This window comes from Mandrillus leucophaeus, unplaced genomic scaffold (assembly GCF_000951045.1).
Source record: "Mandrillus leucophaeus isolate KB7577 unplaced genomic scaffold, Mleu.le_1.0 Scaffold101, whole genome shotgun sequence".
In the NCBI taxonomy this organism is placed as follows: domain Eukaryota; kingdom Metazoa; phylum Chordata; class Mammalia; order Primates; family Cercopithecidae; genus Mandrillus; species Mandrillus leucophaeus.
The window spans coordinates 676,098-702,554 of NW_012098210.1; the positions used below are offsets into that span (position 1 = coordinate 676,098).

The following is a 26,457-nucleotide window of genomic DNA, read 5'->3' on the forward strand; positions in this document are numbered from 1 at the left end:
GAACCCAGGCCATCCAATGCCATGAGTCTTCATGCTTAAACACGGTGCTCTTTGAGATTGGGCATGGCCCATTGTGTGCATCTCTCAGTGACTAGAATTATGTATTAAATAACTTATTTTGCCAGGTGCAGTGGCTCACACCTGTAATCCCAGCACTTTGGGAGACCAAGGCGGGCGGATCACTTGAGACCAGGAGTTTGAGACCAGCCTGGTGGACATGGCAAAACCCCATCTCTACTAAAAATACAAAAATTAGCTGGGTGTGGTGGTGTGCACCTGCAGTCTCAGCTGCTCGGGAGGCTGATGTACAAGAATCACTTGAACCCAGGAGGCGGAGGTTGCAGTGAGCTGTGATAGTGCCACTGCACTCTAGCCTGGGCAACAGAGCAAGATTCTGTCTCAAACAAACCAAAATAAATAACTTCTGGCCAGGTGTGATAGCCCACGCCTGTAATCCCAGCACTTTGGGAGGCCGAGGTGGGCAAATCACTTGAGGTCAAGAGTCTAAGACCAGCCTGGCCAACATGGTGAACCCCTGTCTCTACTAAAAATACAAAAATTAGCCAGGTGTGGTGGTGGGTGCCCATAGTCCCAGCTACTCGGGAGGCTGAGGCAGGAGAATCATTTGAATTCGGGAGGCAGAGGTTTCAGTGAGCCGACATCGCGCCACTGCACTCAAGTGTGAGCTACTGAGTGAGACCCTGTCTCAGAAAAAGTAAATAAATAAATAACTTCTTTCACTATCTCATGGAATCACCTCCATTTTGCAGATGAAGAAACCTAGAGAGGGGGTTCCAAGGTCATGGAGCTAGAAAGGGGCAGAATCAAAAGTCTGTGTTCTGTCCCCATTCCCTTGGTACCTCTATTCCAGCCTTTCTGCTGTCATGGGAGAGACACGTGGGGGAGCTTAACTCAAAGCAAAGCCAACAAGGTGGGGCCAAGAGGTGCTAAGGCCCAGGAGAGGGGTCAAAGCTTTGATTCTGTCAGCCAGATCTTTGCATTTAGGGGTGGTGGAGACAGCTCCTCTCATGGAACTGTCTAGATTTGGAGGTGCTCATCAGTCCGGGAATAAGAAGCCCTAAAAAGTCAATCTAGGGCTGCTGACTGCCAAAGTCAGCACCACCTCAGCAATGACACTCCCTGTTGCCAGGCATCACTCTCCCTGGACACCTGAGTCTCTTGTCGTGGCCTGAGTGAACCCATGGTGGTGAGGTCTGGAGTGGGGATAGGAGATGGAAAACAGCAGCCCCTGGTGTCCAGGCCATCTACAGGGCAGGACACCCGCCACCCTGCACAGGTGGGATGGATCTACAGGACAGCACACAGCTGCCAAGGCCTGCAACCTCCCCTCTCTGGGCTCCCTCACCCAGGCCCCAGGACCTGGGCATTGAAGAACCTTGCCTGAAACCTACCAGGGGGTTGATGGGTTTGGGCCCATCCTGGGTCTTTACCGCACACAAGGAGCACCGCGACAGGCAGTCTGCTGTGGCAGAGGGGAACACGAGGAGGCAGGCAGCCAGCACCAGCCCCTGCCAGGTCATCCTGTCTCAGCAATTCCTGCTGGGGAGGAAGAAAGAGAAGATAATGAAATCCGTGATCACCCCTCTGCAGGTTGTGTTCTGAGCCCACAAATTCATCTCTTTAACTCCTGCCCACAGCACTGCAAAGCATTCTGATTCCCATTCTACAGTCAAGAAAACAGGCCCAGGGAGGTAAAGTGGAGGCCCAAAGCCAAGGGTCAAGGAAGGGAATGAGCGCCTACTGTATACCCAGAGCTTTCCTGTACATTCACTCCCAATCTGCACAATACTTCTTCAATGTGGGCTGTGTGCCAGTTTCATTCAACAGATGGGGAAGTTGAGGCTCAGAGCAGGGAAGTGGTTGCACACAGCTAGGAAGTGGACAAGCCACGACTTGCTCTGGGTCTTTCAGACTTCAAAACCCACTTTGGCCACCTGCCAAGCCAGAAGATACTTAGTTAAATGCTTTTCTGAGTTCTCCGAGGTCTTTGTCCCTGTGTCCCAGGCTGTCCCACATCAGTCCTTTCGGCTTTGTGAGAGCTCCAGAATTTTTCTCTCCCACTCTAGTACTGTCACTGATCTCAGCCACGGCTCCACCTTCACTCCCTCTCCCTGCTGGCCTCCCCGCCTGCCTCCAGTTCCTTCTTTGATTCCTCCTTCCCATTCTGAAATGCTCTTCCTGGCAATATCAATTCTGTGAACAGACCCATTGGGTGGGGTCAGGCCTGGCCCTTCTGCCTAAATGTCAGGGTACCCTCAGTCCCATTCCTGCAGTCCCACACTTCAGCTCTGGGCTTCAACCACATCAGCTTCTTGCAATCCCCTTAATGAATGCATCAGGCTCTGACCCACCCCCAGGCCTTTGCACATGCTGTTCCCTCTGCCTGGAGAACCCTTCATCTCCTCTTCTGTTACCTGTCATTTAGGTCCTGGATTAGATATTACTTCCTCCAGGCAGCTCTCCCTGATTGCCTAGGCTAGATGAGATGTTCCTCCTTTCTATTCTCCCAGCAGTGTGTGCCTCTTCCATGAAAATCGTCCATGTGAGTCTTCAGGTTTTGGTTCCATGTCTTGTCTTTTTCTCTGAAGTGGTCACTCTGTGCCTCAAATATGCCAAGGTTGCTCCTACCTCAGGGCTTTGCACTTTCTGTTCTTCTGCAGTATTTTGACCTCAGACTTCTACATCACTAGCTCCTTCTTTGTCATTAAATTAGTTGTCATACTGGCAGAGAGGCATTTACTGATCACTATGTGTCTAATGAGGCTTCTTTGGGCTCTCTCTTACATCACCCTTTGTTTGCATCAGAACACTCCCACCTCATAGTCTCCTACTTATTTGATGTTTGGTTGTTGGTGGTGGTGTGTACGTTGTGGTTATCACCACCCCAATAGAATGTTAGCTCCTTGAGGGCACGGACCCTGTCTTACTCTCTGCTGTATACTAGCTCCTAAAACCCTGGTCAGCACATCACAGGTCCTCAATAAATTCCTGGCAGATGAATTAATGCTTCATAAATACTCTGTTAAAAGTTATCTGTTTTGCTAGACATGGTGGCTCACACCTGTAAACCCAGCACTTTGGGAGGCTGAGGCAGGCAGATCACTTGAGGTCAGGAGTTCCTGACCAGCCTGGCCAACATAGTGAAACCCCATCTCCTTTAAAAATACAAAAATTAGCTGGGAAGAGTGACACGCACCTGTAGCCCCATCTACTCAGGAGACTGAGACAGGAGAATCACTTGAACCCAGGAGGTAGAGGTTGCAGTGAGCAGAGATCGTGCCACTGCACCCCAGACTGGGCAACACAGTGAGACTCTGTCTCAAAAAAAAAAAAAAAAAAAAAGGTTGTCTGTTTCATAGTCAGCCCTTTATAAATCAGATATCAAGATTCAGGGCCTTTATATTTGATTTATGAGGGCACAGTACAGTTCTTTCAACTGGAAGTGCCTAGTTCCCCTAAGACACCCACCCCACCCTGGTTAGGGGCTTCACACTTGGCCCAGCATGGTCTTTGTAACCCGACACCAACAATCTACTCTCAGAAATGGCTGTCCTCTTTTCCTCCAACTTCCCCATCCCTGCAAACCACCTTGTTTGCTCAGGTGTTCAGGGTGTTTCAAAGCTTTCACCCCCGGGCCCCAGAACCCCACGCTGTAGCCAAAGCAGGGTCTCTGTGTTAAAGCATGCAGTAGGCTCTCCCACCGGAGCATGCTTAATAGTGATCCCAGTCACCATTTCTCAAACCCCTACTGTGCTAAGTTTTTCAATTTATCACCTCATTTATTCCTTCAGGGAAGTGGCCACTTCTGGTCTGGTGAATTGCCCATGTCCTACCTCGATAGTGAGGCTGGGGTGCAAGGTCTGTTCTGTTTGACCCCCTACACTTAATGACTACAATTTCTAAGCAATTTCAATTCATTAACAGCTGCGCCCTCCGTGAGATCCAAGGGACTTTATATATAAAGCCCCCACTTTATAGACAAGAAAACTGGTGCTCAGAGAGGCTTAGTAAATCTCCTGAGGTCACACAACAATTCAAGACACAAGCTCAGCTCCATGTGCCTTGCTTGAGGCTGGCAAGGTCTGCTCCCCTGAACCAGGGAGGCTCAGTGGAAAAGTCAGGGAAGCGGACTTGGGTCCATCCTGTGTCTTTCTCTTCCCCTTGCGTTTCTCTCACGCCCTATCAGCTGCGGACTGGATTACGTTTCCCCACCAGTGAACCGTATAGAGCAGGCAGCTCATGTTTTCTCTGATATCAGCGATGGCGGCCTGGCCTGTTAGAAGATCAGCAGTGAATTAACCTACTGGGGAGGGGGTGCCTACCACAACATCTAACTCCTGGCTGAAGGCTTCCCACACAGCTTAGCTGCTAAGGTAGGGGACTCACTTTAAGATCTCTTTGTCTCAGGCAAAAATAGTGTTGGCATCCTTGTCTTTCATCCATTAACTTTATATTTATGATAATTCTGGTTGATCTGATGGTAATTAAGTACCCACGATGTTCTGAGCAATTCTCATGGATTAACTCACACATAGTCACAGAAACTCTACAGCATCGGTGCTATTGTCATGCCCACTTTACAGATGAGGAAACTGAGTTAAAATTCTAGAGCCTGCCAAGATTCTACAGTGAGTAAGTGGCAAAGTTGGGATTTGTACCAGGCTGTCTGGCTCCGGAGTTACCTTCGTAACCGCTGTATACTGCCCAGGCCCCTTCAGTCCCCTCATCTCCAGCCTCCAACTTCTCCCTCCAGGGTCCATCTCAACCTCCACCTGGTTCTGGAGTAGCCTCCAATCTTTCCCTCGTAAACACTTTCCACATAGCAGCTGGAGGACCCTTCTGAAACTCAGATCTGACTGCACCTCTGCCCTGTGTCCTCTGGCTTCCAGAAGAAGCTTGTCCCTGTCACCAGCACCCCCAGGCTCTCCTAATACCGACAGCTGACATTTGCTAGTGCTCCCTGCGTGCCTGCCCCTGTGCTCAGAACTGTATGTGTCTTATTGGAAGGGGGTCCTTATGACAACTCCATAAGGCTGGGACTCACATTCTCCCCATTCATGGATGAGAAAATGGAGACACAGAAAGATCACATAGTCTGTCCAAGGTATCCCAGCAAGTACACACAAGTACACAGCACCCAGACAGATTGGATGTGAGTTCTGCCCGTCCTGGGCTTGACCAAACCACCTGCAATTTCAAAACAAATGCTCTATGCACCCCGCCCTCCAAGCCTTTGCACACAGGGTTTCCTCTGCCAGGAACATCTCTGTCACGCCACTCATCCACTCCCATCATGCTTTGACCTGGCTAATTCTTATTCATTATTCAAAACTCAGCCTCAGTTGCCTCTTCCAGGAAGTATGTCTGGATTAGTTCCCTCCTTTGAGATCCCACAGCCTCCTATGCTGGCTTCATCACGAAATGACCACTTACCTGTCTGAGTCCCTTATGGGCACATGGTGGGGGGAGGGGGTCGCTGAGGTGCGAGTGTGTCGTGCTTGAGGATGACAAAGAGGCCAGGGTGGATGAAGGGACGTAAGGGGAGAGACTGGGGTTGAAAAGCAAAGAGGTGGGCAGAGGACGGATAATGCCGGCTCTCACAGGCCAAGGGAGAGTTTGCATTTGATCTAAATGTGACTGGCAGACTAAGGAAGTTTGAGTGATGGATGAATGAATCAATCAATGAATGAATGGTGTCCCAGTACTTCATATAGGGCTAGAATGAGCAGGAGCTGCACACCAATTAGTTATGAAAATAAACAGGCAATATTTTAAAATTAGGAAATTGTACATTTAAAAAAAAAATCTCAATTTTCAATTTGTCTTGAAAAAACAAAAGGCCTGGGGACATTGAGCCTGTATTTCAATATGGCAACAGTCACAGAGGAAGAGCCATGCTGCCCATCACCACCCGCAGAACCACCCGGGACTTCCCTCACTGCCGAGTACCTGACAGACGTGTGAGTCTGCAGCCCCTGAATTACCCTCTCTAACTTGGAGAAGCAGCATGGGGTGGCGAGGACACAGCTGGTGAGAAAGGAGAGGTGGGACCGCAAATGCTTTCCTGACCCCAAAGCAGGATCAGCAAATGGTCAGTAACGTGGGCTCAGGTCTCAGCCCACCACTTACCACCACTTTAGGAAAATGACTTAGCTTTACCGTGCCTCAGTTTTCTCAGCTGCAAAACGGGGCTAATAATAATGCTTCAGAGCATGGGCATAGGAATTAAATAAATGATCACATGTGAAGCACCTGGCATGTGCTTGAAGTACCTGGCACATGCTTGAAGTACCTGGCACATAGTAGGTGCTTTGGAGAGTGGAGTATGAAGGCTCCAGTCTAGTCTTACTGGAGCTGTAGGAGATAGGAAAAGAAGAGGGCAAAAAGGAGAGATCATAAAGAGCTTGGCACACTGCAGAAATGAAAAATGCTGCTGCATGACTCACTGCCGTGGACAGAGGGCCTGCTGGGTGTTGGTCTGGGCTGAGTGCCCTTCATCCACGATCCTGTCAACCCAGCAACAGTCACCAATTCTCAGGAGGCTACTGGGAGCCGGGTTGTGCATTACGGCTTTGTACATATTAGCTCCAATCCTCACAGCAACCCCAGAGGTGCATGTTTTTTTAATATCCATTTTACAGAGGGCCAGACTGAGGCTGAGAAAGGGGAACTTGCTCGTCTAAGTTCACCTGGACTCATGAATGGGGGAGTTGGGCTCCTGTCCAGATCCCTCTGGGTTAAAAGACGACCCTAGTAGAGATACATTCGCCCTCACAATTTCACAGGTGATCCTATTTCCTTCCTTTTATAGGATAAATACTTTACAGAACAATGTCAGATGGGCCCCGGGGGAAGCATTTCGACCTTTCTGATGGGGATTTGCCAAGGAATGGAGCTGGGAGAGAGCCCTGCCTGCCTATCATGTCTGCTTAGGGATGGGCCAAGGAGGAAAGGAACTTGGTCGATCACCGGGATGAGAAGTAGGAAGCAGGCCCCCTCGGTGAGCGGGAGGCGTGATGTCAGCGTCTCACCCTGATGGAGGGCCTGTATGGTGTTCTTTCACAGACTTGGCCGAGGACCCGGAGGCCGCACAAAGCAAAGTCCTTTGCACTTGGCAGTTTGTGAAGCTTTATCTCAGCCGCTACCTCAGGTGCTTTGTAACAGCCCAGTAGGGGAAAGAGGGGCTGTTGGGGCAGTGGGGTGATTCTCCCCTAACAGGAGTGGTTGCTTCAGACTCACCAGCCTCCCTAATTGCATCAGCCAATTCCTTCCGTAAATCTCTTTCTGTGGATAGGCACACCTTGTTGGTTCTGCCTCCCCGGAGAACCTTGGCTAATGCAACACCCATGCCCCGTTGTTTGCATCTATGTCTGTGGTTGTTTTCATGCTGCAAAAGCCGTGTTAATTGTTGAAACAGAGACTGTGGGGCCCAGAAAGCCCAAAATATTTACTCTCTGGTCCTTTACAGACAAGGTTTGCTGACCGTACTTTCACTGGTTTTATAAACATTTTATGGTTCTAATAGTTTTAAGCTAACTTTCTTGAGTCCTCAGGCATGTGAACATATTCTCAAATAATAAAATATTTTTTATGTCTTGCTAGTGGATGGATCTCTCACCAGGAGGTCAGGTAGGTTTCCCGATGGAAAAGGCAGGAGGAAACTGGCCCTGTTCCTCAGCCCTGAGCCCTTTCTAGTTGCCTGGGCTGTTCTCCCGGCAAATACCGAGAGGACCTAGGGAGGCTTGCCGTGGGATTTTGCTTTCCCTTGAGAGGGAAAGGCATGGGCTCTGCGGTCATTTGGTACCACCTCCTCCACAAGCCTCACAAGCCTCAGTCTTCTCATCTGTGAATGGGGCATATCATCTTCCTGCACTGAGACAGCACCGCTTAAAGGGCCAGCACAAAGCAGACGCTCTCTTCACCCAGGGCCCAAAGTTCCTTGAAAGGGAATGATCTTTTTGACCTCTTGGCTCCTCGATGACATTTCTATATTGTAGTCAGCTGAGGGCTCAGAGGAGCCGCAAGCATTTTTATTTAAAAAGCCAGCACGGAATAATAATGGCTTGATTTAACATCGCAATTATCTCTGTGAGCACTTTAGCGCATATGATTATCCCTATTTGATGAAAGAGGAAATGGGAAAAGGTAGAAATGAAGTCACTTGTTTAAGGTCACATCATGAGTCAGGAGGGAAATGGAAACAGAACTCCAGCCTCCCACACCCGAACCATGACTCCCACTAAAGAGATGGCATTGTTTCAATGACCCTGCAATGACAACCATCCTAACAGCCAGCAAAGACTGAGACGCTGCTCTGCACCAAGCACCGCGCACTCCAGCTGCCTCCTGTGGACGCTACGGGGCAGGGGCTCATATTACAGGCTTGGGATCCGGATGGGAAGGTGAGGACCAAGTGATAAAGTACCTCTCCGCGGCCACAGAACATGACAGAGCTGGGACTCTGAGTCCATCGCATTCCCCATTTAGGGTGTAACTCTGAGAAGAGACAAGCTCTTCGCTATCCACTTTATCTCAATTATTTCTCTCTTCTCTTGAAGAGAATCCAGTGGGTTGGGAACTACGAGTTCCATTTCCAGATGGGGAAAACAGAGGCTCAGAGAATCTAAAAGACTGGGCCAAGACCAAGAAGCAAGGAAACAGCAGAATAAGATTTCAAAGTCAGTCTGCTGACTCCATGCCACAAACCATCCTGAGGCCTAAATATGTCTCAACTGTCTTTCGGATAACCTCCCAAACTCTCCCACTCCTGATGTTGAAATCATTTCAGGAACTTTTACCCCACACTCAAAAGTATAAAGTTCACCCTTGTGGGTCTCCAGGAGGTTGGCAAAGGGAGCCCCTGAACTTGAAACAGTGGTGCCCCTTGTTAGGTGTTAGCGTCATAACAGAAGACGAATGATCAATGAGAAGGAGGCTTGGGTTCTGAACAGAAAGTAAACCCACCCTTTAGCCTGGCAAAGATCAAAGCACAGAATTGGACGAGGGTCCCATTTGGTGGTCAGCTGCATTTGCTGTGCAGAGACCAGAGGGAAAGACGGCCTTGCAGGCGATGGTCCTGGTGGGATCACTCACTGCATATTTAAAAGAATGTTTTTCAAGAGCAAGGCTTGCATGGAACCGCCACCCTTTTTGTTTTCTGGTGCAATTAAGGGATGGGGAGAAAGGCAAAAAGAGGATGAGCTAGAGAGATATGGAGATGAAGGGACACAGGGAGAGAGAGAGAGACATAAAAAGAGTTAGAGACGGAGACACAGAGAAAAAGACATGGGCCCAAAAGAATGGCAGAGGTGAGACCTGCACACACAGAAAAAGAGACTAAGATACCAGGAAAAAGCAGAGAGAGGTGGAGGACCATGTGGGAAAAAAACACAAGATGAGACATACAGATGGGGAGAGGACAAATAGGAATAGAAGGGGAGGGGATGAGGAGGAGGGGAAGAAGAGGAAAAAGAGAGAAGGGAAGTGAACAAAATAAGAGAGAGAAGTGGGGAGGGAAAGAAGATTTTGATTCAGGATGCTGACCTATTGTGTGACTCACAAACACCAATTCTCTCCCTCTTGCTGCTCTCTGAGTCTGCCCTTTGTTCCTAGGGACCAGTGGGCAAGAGACCCTGCCACATAATAACTGCTCAGTAAACCGTTGTCAAGTTAAATCAAATTGTCCAGGAATAGGACAGGGACCAAATGGCAGTTCAAGCCAATGCATCAACAGATTGCCTCGGTGCATATGTCTGCAGCTTGTGGCCAACCGCTCTGGCCAGTGGGATGACCTGGATGGACTCCAGGAGGAGCCCCCTGAGCCAAGCCATGTGCCTCATGGACCTGGGCCATTGTCCTCCTGCCAGAAGCATCAGTTTGGATCCAGCCTGGGAGGGACTAATGAGGCTGCGCTTCAAAGCACTAACAGACCTCACTCCATATCGAGCGTCTGATCCTGGGCTTACCTGGGTGTCTCCAGCCGATGTTTACTGCCTACCACAGTGGCCAGCTCTGTCTCAGTGAAACAGGTTTATCACTTTGTCAGACCCAGCAAGATTAGCCAACAATCGCGGGCTGAGACGAGTGAATACGGTGAGAGAAATCAGCTGTGTAACCACACTTTCTCAGGCATGCATTGAAATCGAACCAGTAACTATTGATCTCTCTTACCATGATGGAAGAGACCTAATAAATACAACAATTGTGCAGGAATGGCCCAAGGAGGTGGGTAGTGGGAGGGGGAGTGAGGGAGTATCGATCAAAAAGAGACTTCATGATCCTGATGCAGCAGATGAAATAAAAAGTCTTCTGTTGGGATGGGGAGGGGAAAGGAGCACCAGCCCCGCAGATGACGATTTTAGATGTTAGATCATATTTCCTGGACATAGCACACAGCATGATGGAGTGGGATGATCAGCGATATGATAATCGATAGAGAGAAAGGTCCAACCTCACCACTTTGCAACAGTGAAAATCTGAGCAGTCATATCAGTATTTATTGAGCACCTACTGAATGCCAGACATATTGCTGTATCCCGTGGAGGCTTGCAATAACCTTAGGAGGTGAATATTATTATTATTCTCATCATACAGGTAAGGAAAGTGAGACTCAGGGAGGGACTGCTACTGTTCCAAAGTCACACAGTAAGTGAGTGGTAGGATCTGGGATTTCAGCCCAGCACTGTTTCAGGTGTTGTGAGACACACGTGTAGATGACAGATGGAAAATTCCTGGCTCCCAGGAGTTACTTCAAGAAACCTTAACTCCTTCCACGTGTTTTAAGATGGCAAATTTCTCATATAGCCCCAGAGCCGATCCCTTTGCCTGCTCCCTTAAAATGTGCTGCTTTCTGCCACAGAGCCTCGGGAACCAGTGTGACATCCCCCTCCCAGCTGCCAACAGAGACATAGGATTTGCCTGCCACCTATCACAGCTGGGGCAAAGCAGTGGGCTTGAGATCCCGTCAGTGAACGCAAACCACCCCCAGGCAGCATAACTCACCGGCTTGGGCTGCTGCAACAGCTCCCCCCACGCAGATATCAAAGCCTGGAGATAAATGACCTGCAAAAATAGAACAAAGGCAAGGTGTGGTGGGACTAGGGGGAGGAGAGGAAGGGAAAAGAGAAGGAAGGTGCCACAGCAGGGTGGGAGTGAGGCCTGGGGTGAGAAAGAACAGAAGAGGATGGACACTCTGCAGTGCTTTGCAATGGATCTCGACTGGGATGCCTGTCAAATTAGAAAGGCAAGCCTTGTGTATTTCAGCAACCCTTGGAAGAAAGATGATAATGAAGACTTTCAGTCTGTGGGAGGGGAACTGAAATCAGATCCAATAATCGAAAGAGCTTGTTTCCCCTGGGAAGCCTGGAGACTTAATTAAGTAATGTTTGTAGAGCTTGGAGGGATTCTTGGATCCCCAGAAAAAAGTAAGCAGTTGCAGAATTTACTCTTCAACCTTGGAGTAGTCAGCAGGCTTTTTTTTCTTTCTTTCTTTCTTTTTTTTCTTTTTTTCCCGAAGCTCATCAGCTTTTTGCTAGAATCAAACTTTGAGACCCGGTACTTTCTGAACATGGATCTCTGGACCAGCGAGCAAATGGCTTTCCCTTTGAGCTTCCTCCTGGCCTTGGACTCCTCTGGCTGTAATTAATAGGGGAGCAACAAGTCCTTTCCAAGTAAAATTGACAAGCAAACGCCTGCTAAGCCTGGGCCTCCTGGCTTGTTGTCACTCCCTTTTCCCATTCCCTTCCAACGAAACACCCCCAAACTTCATCCTGTATCAAATTCCATCGAAAGAAGCCACTCAAACCAGCACGCTGTCAGCAATTAAACACAATCCGAAAAGAATGAAAAGGCCGAAACTGGCTGTACATTGATGTACATGTTATGTGATAAATGCCAGAGCCTTAGATCTCATTAATGTCCCCAAGCCCTTGTTCTCTAAGTCCAGTGAGACTCATTGACCTTTAAAATCACCCTGATTAGTGAAACCTCTCACTTCTCCCACCCAGGGTGTCCCATTCCCCCCAGATCCTGGGAAAGGCATGGGAACTGCTGTGTGGGAGACTGCAAGGGGAAGGAGACCCTGGAGCTAAAGCCATAGTGTGGTCCTCTTGGGAGACAGCTTACCACCTGTTTAAGCTAGGACTGTGCAGAAAGGGAGATTCCAAACAGCAGTCTCTCACTGGTCTGGCTTTTGTGAACTAGCCTCCTAACTGTAACTACCTTTGCTCCTTTGCTAGATAATCAGACCCAAACCTAAAATCCCCAGCCCGAGCTCCCACCATCTCTAGGTCCAGAGGACCAGGAATAAGCAAATAAAACCAAGAGATAGAATTCCAGTGCCCCCTCTGGATATTACCTGTGCTCTGCTTTGTCCCTGGGCAGCTTCTGGCTGAGCAGGTCGGAGGTGGCAGGTGGCCGGTCCAAGGCTCAGGGGCCTCCCTGACTCCGGCTTGGGAGGAGGTGCTAAATAGGCAGCTGTGAACACCACCAAAGCCCCTTCGAATGGCAGTTCTGGTGCCTCTTCCCCTCTTTTATGGACGAGAGCCTCCCCTGTCGCTCAGCCCTTGCTGAGCACAGGCTGCTGGGAGCCAATGGGGAAGTGGCTGAGAGCAGTCAGAGCGCAGACCCCCAGGCCCTTCAACTCGAACTCCCTGGGCCCGACACAATAGGCTTCTCTTCGTGACAGGGATGTGGAGGAGGAAGGCAGCCGTGTTGGGGAGGGGGGCGGATTCTGGGTGTAGTGCTGTTTGTCACTTGAAATCCGGCCACTTCAGTATTTGATGCGTTTCTAGGAGAGTGTCATAGAAAAAGGAGACAGGGAAGGACAGAGACAGAAGAGTTAGAGAAAGAAAGAGAGAGAGAGAGAGAGTCAGAAAAACAGAGAGAATCAGAAATGGAGAAAGAGGCAATGTCGGACCTACGGAGTGTTACAAAGGAGGGGAGAAAGAGAAAGAAAAACAGAGACAGAGAGTGGCAGAGATAGGGAGATGGGTAGAAACACAAGGAGAGAGGGACAGAGCAAGAGAAAAAGAAACCAACCGGGAAGACAGTCAGACTCAGAACACACTGATCCACAGACAGACAGACACGGAGACAGACAGAGGCTGAGAGAGTCTTCTGATCATGGAAGACAGTGGGGAGATGACAGCCGAGTCAGCAGGCACGTGCGTGGCCCGGTGTTGTGTGCCGTGGCAACTCTGTGTTGGCTGGTGCACGCGTGTGCTGGAATCTTTTTGTGTGTACATTTGCCTGCAAACAGCATTCAGCTCTGGTACATGCCTGAGCTGGTGCCAGGCACACTAGCCCTGGCAGAAGCACAGCTCTTCCCCGACAGCCAGGAGCTGTAGTTTAGTTTTCTTTGGCGGCAACACAAAATGAATAGCAGGAAAAACCCCTCAAAATATGGGCTGCAATGTGCCTCAGCACACACTCTGGGTGAGAGACGGACCCACCTAGATATACCCTTGGCCTGGACCAGTAGCAGCTTGAAGGTAGCACTCCTCACTGCTACAAAGATCTTCCAGAACATAGGGGTCTCTGAGTTTGGAAGAGAACATGCTTCTCTTCTCAGTCAATAGCAGACAGTTTGTGGTGGGAGGCACAACTATTTCAGAAGTCTGGCAGGGCTGCCCATCTTGTGGGCACCTGGCTGTACCAGGCAGTTAGCTAGAGTCGTCAGATTCAATCCTCATGACCTAGTCAGTTGGTTAATATTATCCCCATCTTGCAGATGAGAAAACAGAGGTTTGAGAGCTGAGAAACTTGCCTAAAGACACACAGCAAGTCATCTAGCTAGAATCCAGTCAGGATGACATGTCCTCCAAGTTTCTGCCCCGTCCCTTGCCTCTCCCCAGGTTTGAATCTGCCCACACTGAGGGCTGGGGCCAGTTTCCTTCTCTGGGACTCAGCCTCTCCATATACAGGCTGTGCTTAATGACATTTAAGATGTGAATTTGACTCAGGTCTGCCACTCACCATCAGGGAGACCTTAGACAAGCTGACAACTTCAACCTCTAATTGCTCATCTGTACAATGGGGACAACAGTATCATGGGGCTCTCGGGCTCTTGAGCTCTTGTGAGGGTGAAAGGAGGATGTGTCAACAGCACTTAAAGCAGCTGGTACGGAGCGAGTGTTCTGCTCCCATCACTCCTGATAAACCACATCACTCCAGCTCTGATGCAGCAGGTTCTCCGGGTCATCCTCCTCTCCCTGCACCTGGCTCGTTAAACTCTCACATAAGGGGGAAGGTAGAAGGGGCTGTTTGCTGAGCACTTACTATGCCTCAGACATTTCCACGTTCCATCACATCCTCACAACAAGAAAACCTGTGGTGTAGATCTCACAATGCGTCCTCAGATGGAGAAGGCAGCAGAAGTTCAGAGAGCCCCAGTCACCCAGGGAGGGAGGAGGAACAGAGACCCATCCCTCAGGTCACTGCAGCCCCGCCATACTCCCCTCTGGACCCACAGCCTCACTTTCCTTCTCCTCCCTGTCTCCTCTTTCCGAGGCAGCACAAGGGGTCTGACTGGCAGGTGCAAGCGACTCCTGGTGCCCTAAGGGCAAGCCCCTGCCCAGTGTGTGATAGCCAGTGCACAGGGTCCACAAGCACTTGACCACATCTCAGGCTGGCTTCTTGCATGGTGCCAGAGGACACGGGTGGAGTCTATTTGTTGCCACCCCGGGAATCTGGGAGCCCAAGAGTGAACGTCTTCTTCATCCCCAAGGCTAAAGCCTCACTCCAGCTGCTCTCTATCCTCATTTTTCATTTCCTCCTTCTCCTAATCTCTGTCTCTATAAACTCTTGGCAATAACCTTCGAATACACGGAGACTCTTAGAGAGGGAGTACAATGGCTCCCATGGCTGGCAGTCAGCAGGCACTGGAAGAGCAGAGGAGCAGGGGCCTCTCCTGACTGTTATTCACCAGAGGGAAGTCGGGGCGGTGAAAGTAGAGACACTCGTGGATAATCCTCATCAAGCCATTGATGTTTAATATCCTTCACCCCCTGAGTCTACTGTCGCCTCAAGAGCAAATAGTTCCTGCATTTGCTTTTCCTTTCCTTCCGCAACCTCCTTTACACACACACACGTAGGAGGAGGCCAGGAGCAGCCTTCCTCCTCAGTCTTGGAGAAACTTGCCATAAAGCTCACCCTCTCCTGGGCTCAGTGATGCACCAGTCATGGTGCCGGCCCTGTGGGCAGCAGCCTGAGGGGTGGGTACCATGGCTCAGCCAGACTCACTTGAACTTAGATCCCGACGCCACTGCTTCCTCACTGTGTGACAACTGATGGATACTTCACCTCTCTGAGTGCCTGAGTCATCTTCTGAAGACAGGAGGATGCTGCTACCTTTTATACAGACGTCAGGGCTCATTCCAAAACTCTAGCATGCTCCCTTCCCTGCACATCCTCCATGCACAACCAGTGTCTACTGCAGATCTCGAGGTGGGCAAAAGGCAAAGAATAAAGAAAAGGAAATACTTAAAACAACCAGTCCTCAAATCATTCCATTAGGTAGGATTCAGGAAGCACATGGTGGAAGATGGAAAAGTTACGAAACAAAGCCAGCATTTCTGAAGGGCTGTCTGCTACCAGGCCCCATTGTAAACACTTGACACGGATCAACACCTGATTCTCCCCGCCATTCTGCCGTTAGATGCAATTCCTGCCCCCACCTTACAGAGAAGGAAACAGAGACTGGAAGAAGTTAAGTCACTCGCACAAAGCCATGTAACTAGAAAGTGGCAGAGCACAGCCTGATCCCAGGCAATCCGACTCCAGGCTTGTACCCCAGCCATGAGCTGCACCACGTCTGCGCTTCTGCTCCCCGCTCTGCTTCATGCACGGAGCTCTGTGTGCATTCTCTATTCCCCTGTCGGCCTGGAAAAGTGGCGGCAGGCAACATGGATCACTCAGGAGGACTTCAGTGGAATTAAGTTCCGGTCCTCTGGTCAGCATCAAGTCTCCCAAATCACTTTTCATGCTACAATGTGTCCAGCGTGAATGTCCACACCGGGGCTGGGTGGGCGAGCGCGTGAGACACTCCCACTGCCCAAGCCATCTTGTTTGTGCCTCGCTGCTGCAAGAGGGAGTCAGGAGCTGTGGTCATTCTCTTTCTCTCTCTCTCTCTCTCTCTCTCTTATTCTTTTTATTGAAACATCCCAATGTACCATTCTCTGTGCTGAGTCCTTAGGGCTTAACATACCACACACAACTTTGCCCTCTTTGTCCTCACCATCCAGGTTGAGGAGCAGATATAGGAACAGCCACTCACAGCAGTATGGCAAGTAGGGGCTAGGAGGCCTGGAAAACTGTGGGAACAGAAGAGGGGCTCCCAAGCCAGTCTGCTGAGGAGATGGGAGAAGGCTTCCTGGAGAAAGTGAGCATGAAACTGAGGACTGAGGCACAGGTGGGAGTTTTCCAGGCAGAGGGCAAGAAAGGGCATCTCAGGCAGAGGGAACAGCTCAGGCAAAGGCCTAGAAGCAAGAAGAGTTGAGTGGGATGGTGGGGGAGTCACTCTTGACTCCCCTCTTTCTCTTGCCCTGACACCTCCTCAGCACATCTTCACTGCCTCTGGCTCTATTGTCTGGGCCCCCAGTCGCTGTCACTTCTCTCCTAGATGGCTGGCTCCTGCCTCTGCCCTTACCCATCCTAGTATTCGCTCCTCAGCAGCCAGAGAGATTCTTTTAAATGCAACTCAGGCCAGGTGATGTGGCTCATACTACTGTAATCCCAGCACTTTGGGAGGCCGAGGCAGGTGGATCACCTGAGGTTGGGAGTTCAAGACCAGCTTGGCCAACATGGTGAAATCCTGTCTCTACTAAAAATACAAAAACTAGCCAGGGATGGTGGTAGGTGCCTGTGATCCCAGCTACTTGGGAGGCTGAGGCAGGAGAATCGGTTGCACCTGGGAGGCAGAGGTTGCAGTTGAGCGGAGATCATGCCATTGCACTCCAGCCTGAGTGAAAGGAGTGAAACCTTGTCTCAAAAAAAAAAAAAAAAAAAAAGCAACTCAGATTGTACTTCACCCCTGCTTAAAACAATCCAGTGGTTTTCATCTGACTTGGAAGAAGGTCCACATGCCTCATTTGGAGGGTCTGCTCTCTGCTGACCTCCTGTCCTCCCCACTTCCTGTAGTTGCCCTGGCCTCCCTGCTGCTCCTCAAACACACCAAGCACGTTCCTGCTTCGGGGACTTTGCGCTTGCTGTGTCTTCTCTGAGGAACACACTTTTCCCCATATTCCTTCCATCACTGCATCTGGTTTTGGGCTTAAACGTCACTTCCCGAAACAGGTCTCTTCTGCAAAATCTATGTTCTGTCCCTCTCCATCCCTCACCTACCTCTGTCAGTCTCCACAGCAATTATCCCTCCCTGATGCAATATATGTATTGGTTTATCTGATTATTGCCTGTTTCCACTGGTGGAGGGTAAACTCTAGGGAGGTAGGCCTTTTGTCTTGCCTGGCACATTGTGGGTGCTCAGTACACATTCGTTGAGTTAGTGACTAAGAGAACAACAAGTGGTTCAGTGTGGCTGGAGCACAGAGTGAAAGATGGGAAATGGAGAAGTCACACAGGACCCAAGGGCCAGGTCAACACAGCACTTTATCTGAAGCGCGTTTGGAGGCTGGAAAAGGTTGGCAATGGCTCTCCATGTGGACAGAGAACTCAGAGATCTGGAGGGAAGTTACTCAATCATTTAATCTGGCTCATGAGCATTTCTTGTTGCTCTGGTGCTGGTGATTCAGATTCAAATCCAACATGATTCCTACGCTCAACAAGCTCACAGTCCAGTAAGGGATAGCTGTTGTCATAAAACGCCATGGAGTGGGTGCAAAAGCAAAACAATGCAAGATACGAGGCAGCAGTGATGTACTCTGTCTGGGGATCCCTGAGTAGGTAAACTCTGAGGTGGATTTTGAAGGATTAATAGGAGTTTGCCAAACAAAGATGGGTCTCCTAATGCATCTCAAAGAGCCAATGTCAAGGAAATGGAGACATTGAAAACTTCATGTGTTATGACTGGAATGTAAAATGGTACAGTGCTATGGGAAAAAAAATTTTGATGGTTCCTCAAAATGTTAACCATAGAATTACCATATGACCCAGCAGTTTCATTCCTACATATATACCCAAAATAATTGAAAATAAGGACTCAAACAGATACCTGTACACCAAAGTTTATAGCATCATTATCATCATCATCATCACCATTAATTTAGAGACAGTGTTTCACTCTATCACCCAGGTTGGAGTGTAGTGATGTGATCACAGTTCCCTGTAAGCCAGCTTATTTATTTATTTATTTATTTATTTATTTATTTATTTTAGGGACAGGATCTCATTATGTTGCCCAGGCTAGTCTCAAACTCCTGGCCTCAAGTGATCCTCCCACTTCAGTCTCCCAAAGTGCTAGGATTGCAAGTGTGATCACCATGCCCCGCCTATACCAGCATTATTCACAATCAGCAAAAGTTAAAAACAATCTGAGTGTTCATCAACAGAAGAATAGATAAACGACATGCGGCAGATGCACATACAACAAATAATTATTTAGTTATAAAAAGGAACAAAGTTCGGATCATGCTACAGCTTGGGCAAACCTTGAAAACATTACGCTAAGCGAAATAAACCAGACGCAAAAGGACAAATACTGTACGATTCCACCTCTATGAGGTACCTAGAACAGGAAAATTCAGAGAGAAAGAGTAACGTTTATCAAGAGCTAGGCGGAGGGGAAGGGGGGAGTTATTGCTTAAATGGCCCGGAGTTTCTGCTTGGGGTGATGAAAACGTTCTGGTAGTAGATAGTGGTAATGGTTGCAACAGCATTAGGAATCCACCAAACTACCCACTCCCAGTGGGCAAAACTTCACCTTCTCTCCTATTTTGCCTCAGCTGGCAGCACAACTTCCACACTCTAAGCTAATAGACATTGTCCGTCTACTTGGTGCCCATCACTCTGCTAGTTCGTCCCTATGTATTATTATCTCATTTAATCCTCATAGCAAATCAACAAGGTAGGTGCTATTTTTGCCTTCATCTGCCAGAGGAAGAAACTGAACTTAGAGAGGTGGCCAGTTGCCTGAGGTCATACAGCTCATAAGTGGAATAGACCCCAAGTTCCTCTGACTGCAAAGACCATGCTTTGCACTACTACCTCACAGAGGCAAGCTGAAACCCAAAAGCAGCAAATGCATACATGCTATTATCCACCGAGAGTCACCCTGCGCCAGGCAGAACACTAAGAACAGGGATACATGATCTTTAGTAACCTCTCAGTAGCCCAGTTAGGCAGGCACTGTAAGTTCTACTTTGCAGATGAAGAAACTGAGACACTGAGAGGTGAAATGACTTCCTAAGTAGCACAGCAGGACAGGGACAGAGTCAGGACTCACATCAAGGTCTGTATAGCTCCAAAGTCTGTGCCCCTTTCTGCTTTGTCACATCCACCCATGATGCTCCTCTGTCCTTCCTAGCCTTCTGGGACCAAGACCTGAACAAGAATTTGACCAGCACATGGTAAGGAGGGACACCTGTTTACTGAGCACCTACTATGTTCTAGGTCCGGACTACAGGCTTAATATTTATGATCACGTGTCTGGAACATGCACCTGACCTCTGCTGCCAGTCGAACAAGAGGTCAGTGGCAGGACTGGATGCCTGGTCTAGATTTCACTGTGTAATAATGTGGAATGCTTTTAGCCCCCTGCAAAAATAAAAAAAAAGAGAAAAACCTTACATCTCAAATCTAAAAATCTAAAAATCACTAAAATCTAATCACAGCCTCCACACATCAAGTCTCTGCTGGTGCCAGACACATCTCCTAAACTATCTCATTTAACCCTCACAACAACTCTAGGAGGTAAATATCATTAGCTCCACTTTGTAGATGAGGAAACTGAGCTGAGGGCTCAGTCACTTGTCTGAGATTACACAGAATGTGTTATAGCTGGGATATAAACCCCAGTCTGTCTGCCTCAAAAGCCAGGGCTCTTTTCACTCATCAAGCTACCTCTCAAACACCACCAGCTCCTAATTCCTCAGCAGCAGCCTGGGCATCAGCAAGAGGATAGACCTGCCCAGAGATCCTGGGTATTTGATCTGAAATAAGACCCCTCATCTAAGACCTGCTCCTCATCATCCCATGAGCCCCATAATGTACCTCACTCCGAATAATAGCTCTGTATGCCAGGTAAGTTTCTTTTTGCCAAAGGGGGAGTTAAATTGCTTTTTTCTCAGTCATAAATCTTACAGTTTCTCCTAAATCCTATTGAGCTGACAAATTGTGTGGCCTTTTCTTTTTTTGTTGTTTCTTTTTTTTTTTTTTTTTGGCACAATCTCAGCTCACTGCAAGCTCCGCCTTCCGGGTTCACGCCATTCTCCTGCCTCAGCCTCCCTAGTAGCTGGGACTATGGGCGCCCGCCACCATGCCTGGCTAATTTTTTTTTTTTTTTTATTTTTTTAGTAGAGACAGGGCTTCACCACGCTAGCCAGGATGGTCTCGATCTCCTGACCTCGTGATCCGCCCGCCTTGGCCTCCCAAAGTGCTGGGATTACAGGCATGAGCCACCACACCTGGCCAAATTGTGTCCTTTTCTGTACTAATTCCACAAAACACCTGGAGTGTGTATTATAGGCCAGGTTTTCTGCTAAACACTCAGCTACATGACTGAGATGACCCAGTTCCTATCCTCTGGGGATCACAAGCTGGCAGGGATGATAGCAAGTAAACAGTACTTCCAGTAATTTCAGCACCACCTGGACAGGGCTGAGATACAGGTATGGATATACAGAAGTACCCAGGCTAGTCTGTTCAATATGGGAAGTCATCCTGGAGCTGGAGACCAAGGCTGGGTTTTGAAGGCTGAGTAGAAGTGCTCCATGGTGATCAGAAATGGTTCTGTGCAGCGGAAAGAAATCATCCAGGCTTTTTAAAGCAAAAGTTGATTTAACATAGGGGATAAGGAACTCTAAAAGGTGCTAGGGGAGGAAAGGTGCTGGAGGAGTCAACAGGGCCTCCGTAAATGACTCCCAGAATGCTACCTGACCAACCAGGCATGCAATCAGACAGTCAGGCAAACGGGAGACCACCCCTGCAAATAGTGAGTTCAAGAACTTACTGTCACCCTTGGGTCCAGGGATCTGGAAGCTGCGGCTGAGGAGCCACCATGACATCATCACAACTGCCTCTCAACACCCATGGGGGTGGCCAGACTCTGAGATGCTGCTGCAAACCCCCCCTCCATGCTGCCATGATGGCTCTTGCTGGAGGAAAGAGCCACAGCAGCAGAGAGATGGCCTCTGTTTCAATTCCAGAGTCAAATCTCATACAGCCTAGATAATTGACAGAATATAATCAACATCGAGAACTTTAGCTGCAAGGGAGGCTGGGGAAAATAGTTTTCAACTCCTATCTCTGCAATACAGGAAAGTGCAGCAAGGAGAAGAGGGGGCGTGGATGGGAATGGGGGCTGAGGCCCAAGCAGGTGCATCCCCCACAACTGGGAAGGAAAGGAGTGAGTGTCCTAGGCCAGGTGGACACAGATCTTGAATTTCCTCTTCTGTCTCCGCACAGAGGCCCTTTTTCAGGTCAACAATCCCCAGGTGGTATAGGGACCACCCACAAAGACCCCATCCCTGTGGCCCTGTCAGAGCAGGAGACAATGAATCCAGATTCTCACTTCTGTGGTGAGGAAATGGAGGTGCAGAGGGGAGACTATTGTCTTAAGGCCACACAACTCCATGGGCAAGCGGGGCCTAGAACCTTGTTCTCCCTTTGTGTTGTGCCTGCTCTGCCATCCTCTTCTTCACGTTCTGGGGCTGGAGTCTGGCTGGAGCTGGGGTAGTGGCTGGTGTAGGTGAAGAATTGCAGTCTGGAGAGGGGAAAAAACTCAGCCTCTGGTGTCAATTATGCCTGAGTTCTCCTCCGGGCTCCACTCCTGCTAACTGTGTGACCCTGGGCAAGTTACTCAACCTCTCTGAGCTCCAGTTGCCTCCTTGGTGAAATGGACATAGAGAAAAGCACAGAGTTGTCATGAGAATGGCAGATGCTAAATATAATGAAGCATACAGTAGGTATTCTTGAAATGGGAGCTGATGTGACTGGTTCCACAATACTACTATTAATTATAAACTGCTATTATTATTAACAGTAACTGATCCTCCCCGAATTGAAGATGAAAACTTTTTAAAGGTTTTATATGTGGTGTAACATCACCGCTTTTTATTCTCCTACCTCATTAGTGGCATCAAAAGACCCGCACTGTAACTACTTCCATTATTCTAGCCCACCTGCATTTGCCAATTTCTAACTAAACATCTAGGATTCCTCCCCTCATAGAGATCCTCACCCAGAGACCCACAAGTACCCACAGACCAATATACACAGATTCACACCAAACAAACATACATACACCTGGTTTTGAACAGACACACACAAGCATGGCCAAATACACAGACCCTCACTAGTACTCAGATTCACACACAAACCTACAGAAGCACAACCTCACCCAAATACACACAGACAAACACACACAGAGAGAAACAAGAGTAGCACTCATGCAAATACATCCTTCAACACGCACACTCCACACCCTCCCAGTTTTGTGACACACTCAGGAATATTAAAAGTTGTGGGGAATGGAAGTAGCTGGTAGCCTTGCTTCTGAGTTCTCTTTAAATAAATGGTCAGTGACAACTCAGGACTCCTTGGAGCCCTCACTGAAGGACCTTTATCAGCCTAAAGCTGAGCCTTCAGCCTGGGTCCCATCTCAGATAAGATCATTAATTTTCCATTGCAGCTTCTCTCTCTCTCTCTCTCTCTCTCTCTCTCTCTGAGTCATCTTTACAAGCCCCTGAAACAATGGCATTTAAGGAGGGAGCTTTCTCAACACCCCAAATCCATACAGAAAAGTTCAGCTTCCCTGGTAAAGCATTTACATGTTGGGGTAGGGTGCATGGAGTGACATGGTTTTCACATTTGAGAAAGGTGAGTGGGAGGGAATATCAGACAACCGCACAGTGCAGATCATCATTTAAATACAGTCCCCATGGGGCTCGCTGGCAGCATTAAAATTGCTCCGTGCCTCTGTGGGGGTGTCACAGAACAGCCTCTCTCCTTTGTTCTGCTTTACCACAGAAAGAGGCAGTGTGGTGCAGTGGAAATACCCTAGGGCTGAATCCTAGGATTCAAGTCTGATCCATCATTTCTGGCCTGTGTATAACTAACTAGGCAATTCACTTACCTCTCTGAGTAATGATGTTTTTATCAATAGAATACAGTGATTAGGAGCAATGAAGGGCTCCAGAGCCAGACTGCCTGGCTCGGCCCTGGACTAGCTGTGTGATCTTTGGCAAGTTGCTTAATCTCTCTGGGCTTCAATTTTCTTATCAGTGAAATAGAGGAATAACTTCACTTTCCTCATAGGGTTGATGCAAGTATGAAATTAATATATGTAAATGCTTAGCACAGTGTCTACTGCATACTCAGTGATCAATAAATGATAGCAGGTGCATCAGTAACTGTCATTTTGTGTTTTTCATATTCCAGACACCCTGCTTTGTCCTCCTCAAGACCTACAGGATCTGGTCTTCGTGTCCCCTAATGTCTAATCTGCTCCACTCACACTGGCTCCCTTTCTGGTCCTTGGATATGCATATTGTTCCCATCTCAGGGTGTTTGCTCTTGTTGTTGCTTCTAGTTGGAAAGCTGCCTCCCTTAATATTTGCATGTCTTATTCTCTCAATTCATTCACATCTGTGCTCAAATGACACCTCCTCAAAGAGGTCTCCCATGATCACCTTATCTAAAAGACACCTTATCTATCATCATCTATCCTCTTGCTTGGAATTATTCTACACATTTGTGTACTTGTTTATTCTTTCTCTCATCCACTAGAATGTAAGTTTCAGGAAGCCAGAAATCTTGTCTTTCTTGTACTTGACTGTATAGCTGTAGCTCCTATAACAGTTCCAGGCCATGGGAAGCACTCAATAAATATTTATAGAATGCATGAAATAAATGTGGGTCAAAATGAAACACTTACTCAGTTTCAGCCTGTTAATCCCAGACCTATCTCTCTTGGGCTACTGTATACCACATATATGACTCTACCATATACATCTGAGTATCTGAGTCAGAACTTCCACAGCCCGTTCTGACTCAGAGCTGCCTACATTCTTGGGTGACAGACATGGATGAAAGCAGCTGGAGAAGGCATCGATGACTGCTGCCTTTTCCTTGCCCAGGAAGAATCTGGAGAAAGAATCCACCATTTTTTCAGAACACTTTAAAATAGGACTTTATGGGGCTATGGACTCCCAGTACCCTCTCCCTCCCGCCATTGTAGAGATGATCATCCTGCATCACCTATCTGCCCAGTGTTTCCAGTTAGCAAGAAATGCCAAGTGGGGACATCTGGAAAAAGAAATATCAGCTTTGGATTCCAAGAGCGGCAGAATGAAGATGTCACTAATAGTCAGTGAAAAGCTGGCTCATTCTTCCTCTCTTTATTCACTTCCCCTGGGCTCCATTTTCTGCTCAGCACCTGCGCCGCCTCATGCTCGGGAGCAGGAATTTGGTTTTCAGCACCACGGACAGCGATTGGCTTGCAGCCGGGGAGTCCAGGAAGCCAGAACGTGGGACTTTGATGCAACCAAACAAATGTTTACTGAGCACATCCGGGGGGCAGGCATACTGAAGAATACAGAGATTTATGTGGTCTTGACCTTTAAATAACTTAATCTCTTCGAGTCATCAATATTCCTAAATTGATACAGCTAGGGCAAGGCCCCAAGCCTCCTGATATTTGGAAAGTGGAGAATCAAAGGGAAAATGTTGCCCTTCTCAAATGAATTTATGCTGTGTATTTGCATATGTTATCTAACACTCTCATTATACTGCCACCCTAAAAACAAACAAGAAAGCAAAAAACAGGTACTGCAATGTTCTATTCACCATTATACCGCAAGTACCCAGCATGGTGCATGGCCCACAGTAGACACTCAATAGGTTTTTAATAAATGTGTGGATGAATGAATCCTCACAAAATCCTATTTTACCCATTTTAATTTTACCTCGATTAATTTTACCCCTATTTCCTAGATGAGAAAACTGGGTCTCTGAGAACTCCCTTCTCATGACAGCTATTAAGTGGCACAGCTCAGGTTTGAATCCAGGACCTCCGAATTTCATGCTGTGCTGTCAAGCAGAGCCACTTAACTATGCGCTGGGCACTCTCAGAGCCTAGAAAAGGCGCTAGCTTGGGAGAGGCTGATTCTAACAATAGCACTGACTCACTATTCAACCTTGAGGGAATCATGTTTTTCTTTCTGGCCTCAACTTCTCCATATGTAAAATGGAAAAGGAGATTGTGTGGCTAAGGGCTCCCCTCCCCACTCCACAAATGGCTTGTAAGGTGCTCCCTCGAAGGCTTGGATCTTGCATCTGTTGCAGCTGGACAACGCGACCAGCAGGGGGCGCTACAAAATGAATTTAAAACATCCTTCCCTTGCCTCCGCAGGGCGTCAAAGGAGAAGTGTATTGATATCCCAGCAGACCTCAAAATCCTTTTTCATCTTCCTGCTATAACCAGAATATGTGCGCAAGCAGTGCAGGCGCTCTTCTTTTTAGAGTGCAACAAATGAACTTCAACCCCTCTCGAGAAGTGAGTAAAGAGGCAGCCCTAGGACACAGAGACAGTGCAGTAAGGCTGCGGTGACTTATCGCCCAGGAACCCACTGATTGAGTAACTTTGGATAAAGCCTCGAGCAAAGATAACTGTTTAAATGGCTGCGGCAGCGGAAAAATCAGTTTGGCTGATTGATGTCCTGGGTTTCTTGTTAGTGGGTGGCTTCCAGCCATGGCTCTGCCTCAGCTCCCAGAATTACTCCAATAAGTGATTTGCTCATCCCTAACTCTTCCCAGGGGGTGGGGAGAGGGAGCTGAATCAGCCCTCTCACAACCCTGATTTGGACTTAATAGGGGACTAGTGGGCATTGGTGCACTGGGGGCAATGTAGGGAGAGAAGCAGATTTGCCAGGCTTGGCAAAAATATCTGGCTCCTGCCTGTGGGTGTGGAGGGGAAAATAAAGTCAGAAAAGAAGTGATTGCAGAGTGAATGTCTTTCAATTCTTTGAAAAGAATGTAAATCAAATGTGTCACGAAGGCTGTTTCTGTGACCAAATCCTAGTCATTGAAATCTAGATTGACCAAAGTGGGTCTCCAGATTGAAGGGCAGCAATGGGGGAGCTTGGGAGATGTTTGTCAGGGAGCCTTACTCAGTATAGGAGTCACCTGGGATCATCACAAGGGAGCAGGCTCTGCAATTAACCAGACCTTGATTCAATCGTGGCTCTACCATTGACTGTCTGCAAGGCCTGAATCGAGTTGCTTCATCTTTCTGAAACTCAGCTTCCTCATTTGTAAGATGGGAGA

At 48.3% G+C, this 26,457-nt stretch overlaps 2 protein-coding genes across 5 annotated transcripts in view; one reads left to right on the forward strand and one right to left on the reverse strand.

Moving 5' to 3' along the window:
- The window catches only part of PDYN (prodynorphin), a 22,408-nt gene extending 9,855 nt beyond the window's left edge, over nt 1-12,553 (reverse strand). The window contains exons 1-3 of one of the 4 annotated variants that reach the window (XM_011974437.1): nt 12,145-12,206; nt 11,023-11,082; nt 1,413-1,560 (exon numbers count right to left, since the gene is read on the reverse strand). In XM_011974437.1, coding sequence (XP_011829827.1) covers nt 1,413-1,541 — 129 coding nt within the window. In that variant the 5' untranslated portion in view covers nt 1,542-1,560; nt 11,023-11,082; nt 12,145-12,206. Of the gene's footprint in view, nt 1-1,412; nt 1,561-4,407; nt 4,576-11,022; nt 11,246-12,144; nt 12,207-12,376 lie in introns of those variants that run through there. The other 3 variants (XM_011974421.1, XM_011974446.1, XM_011974442.1) reach the window with 3 other exon arrangements.
- The window catches only part of LOC105536164, a 67,583-nt gene extending 41,454 nt beyond the window's left edge, over nt 1-26,129 (forward strand). Inside the window, exon 5 of the mRNA XM_011975452.1 lies at nt 25,544-26,129. The gene's annotated coding sequence lies outside the window, so the exon portion shown is untranslated. The remainder of the gene's footprint in view (nt 1-25,543) is intronic.
- Nucleotides 26,130-26,457: the final 328 nt, after the last annotated feature.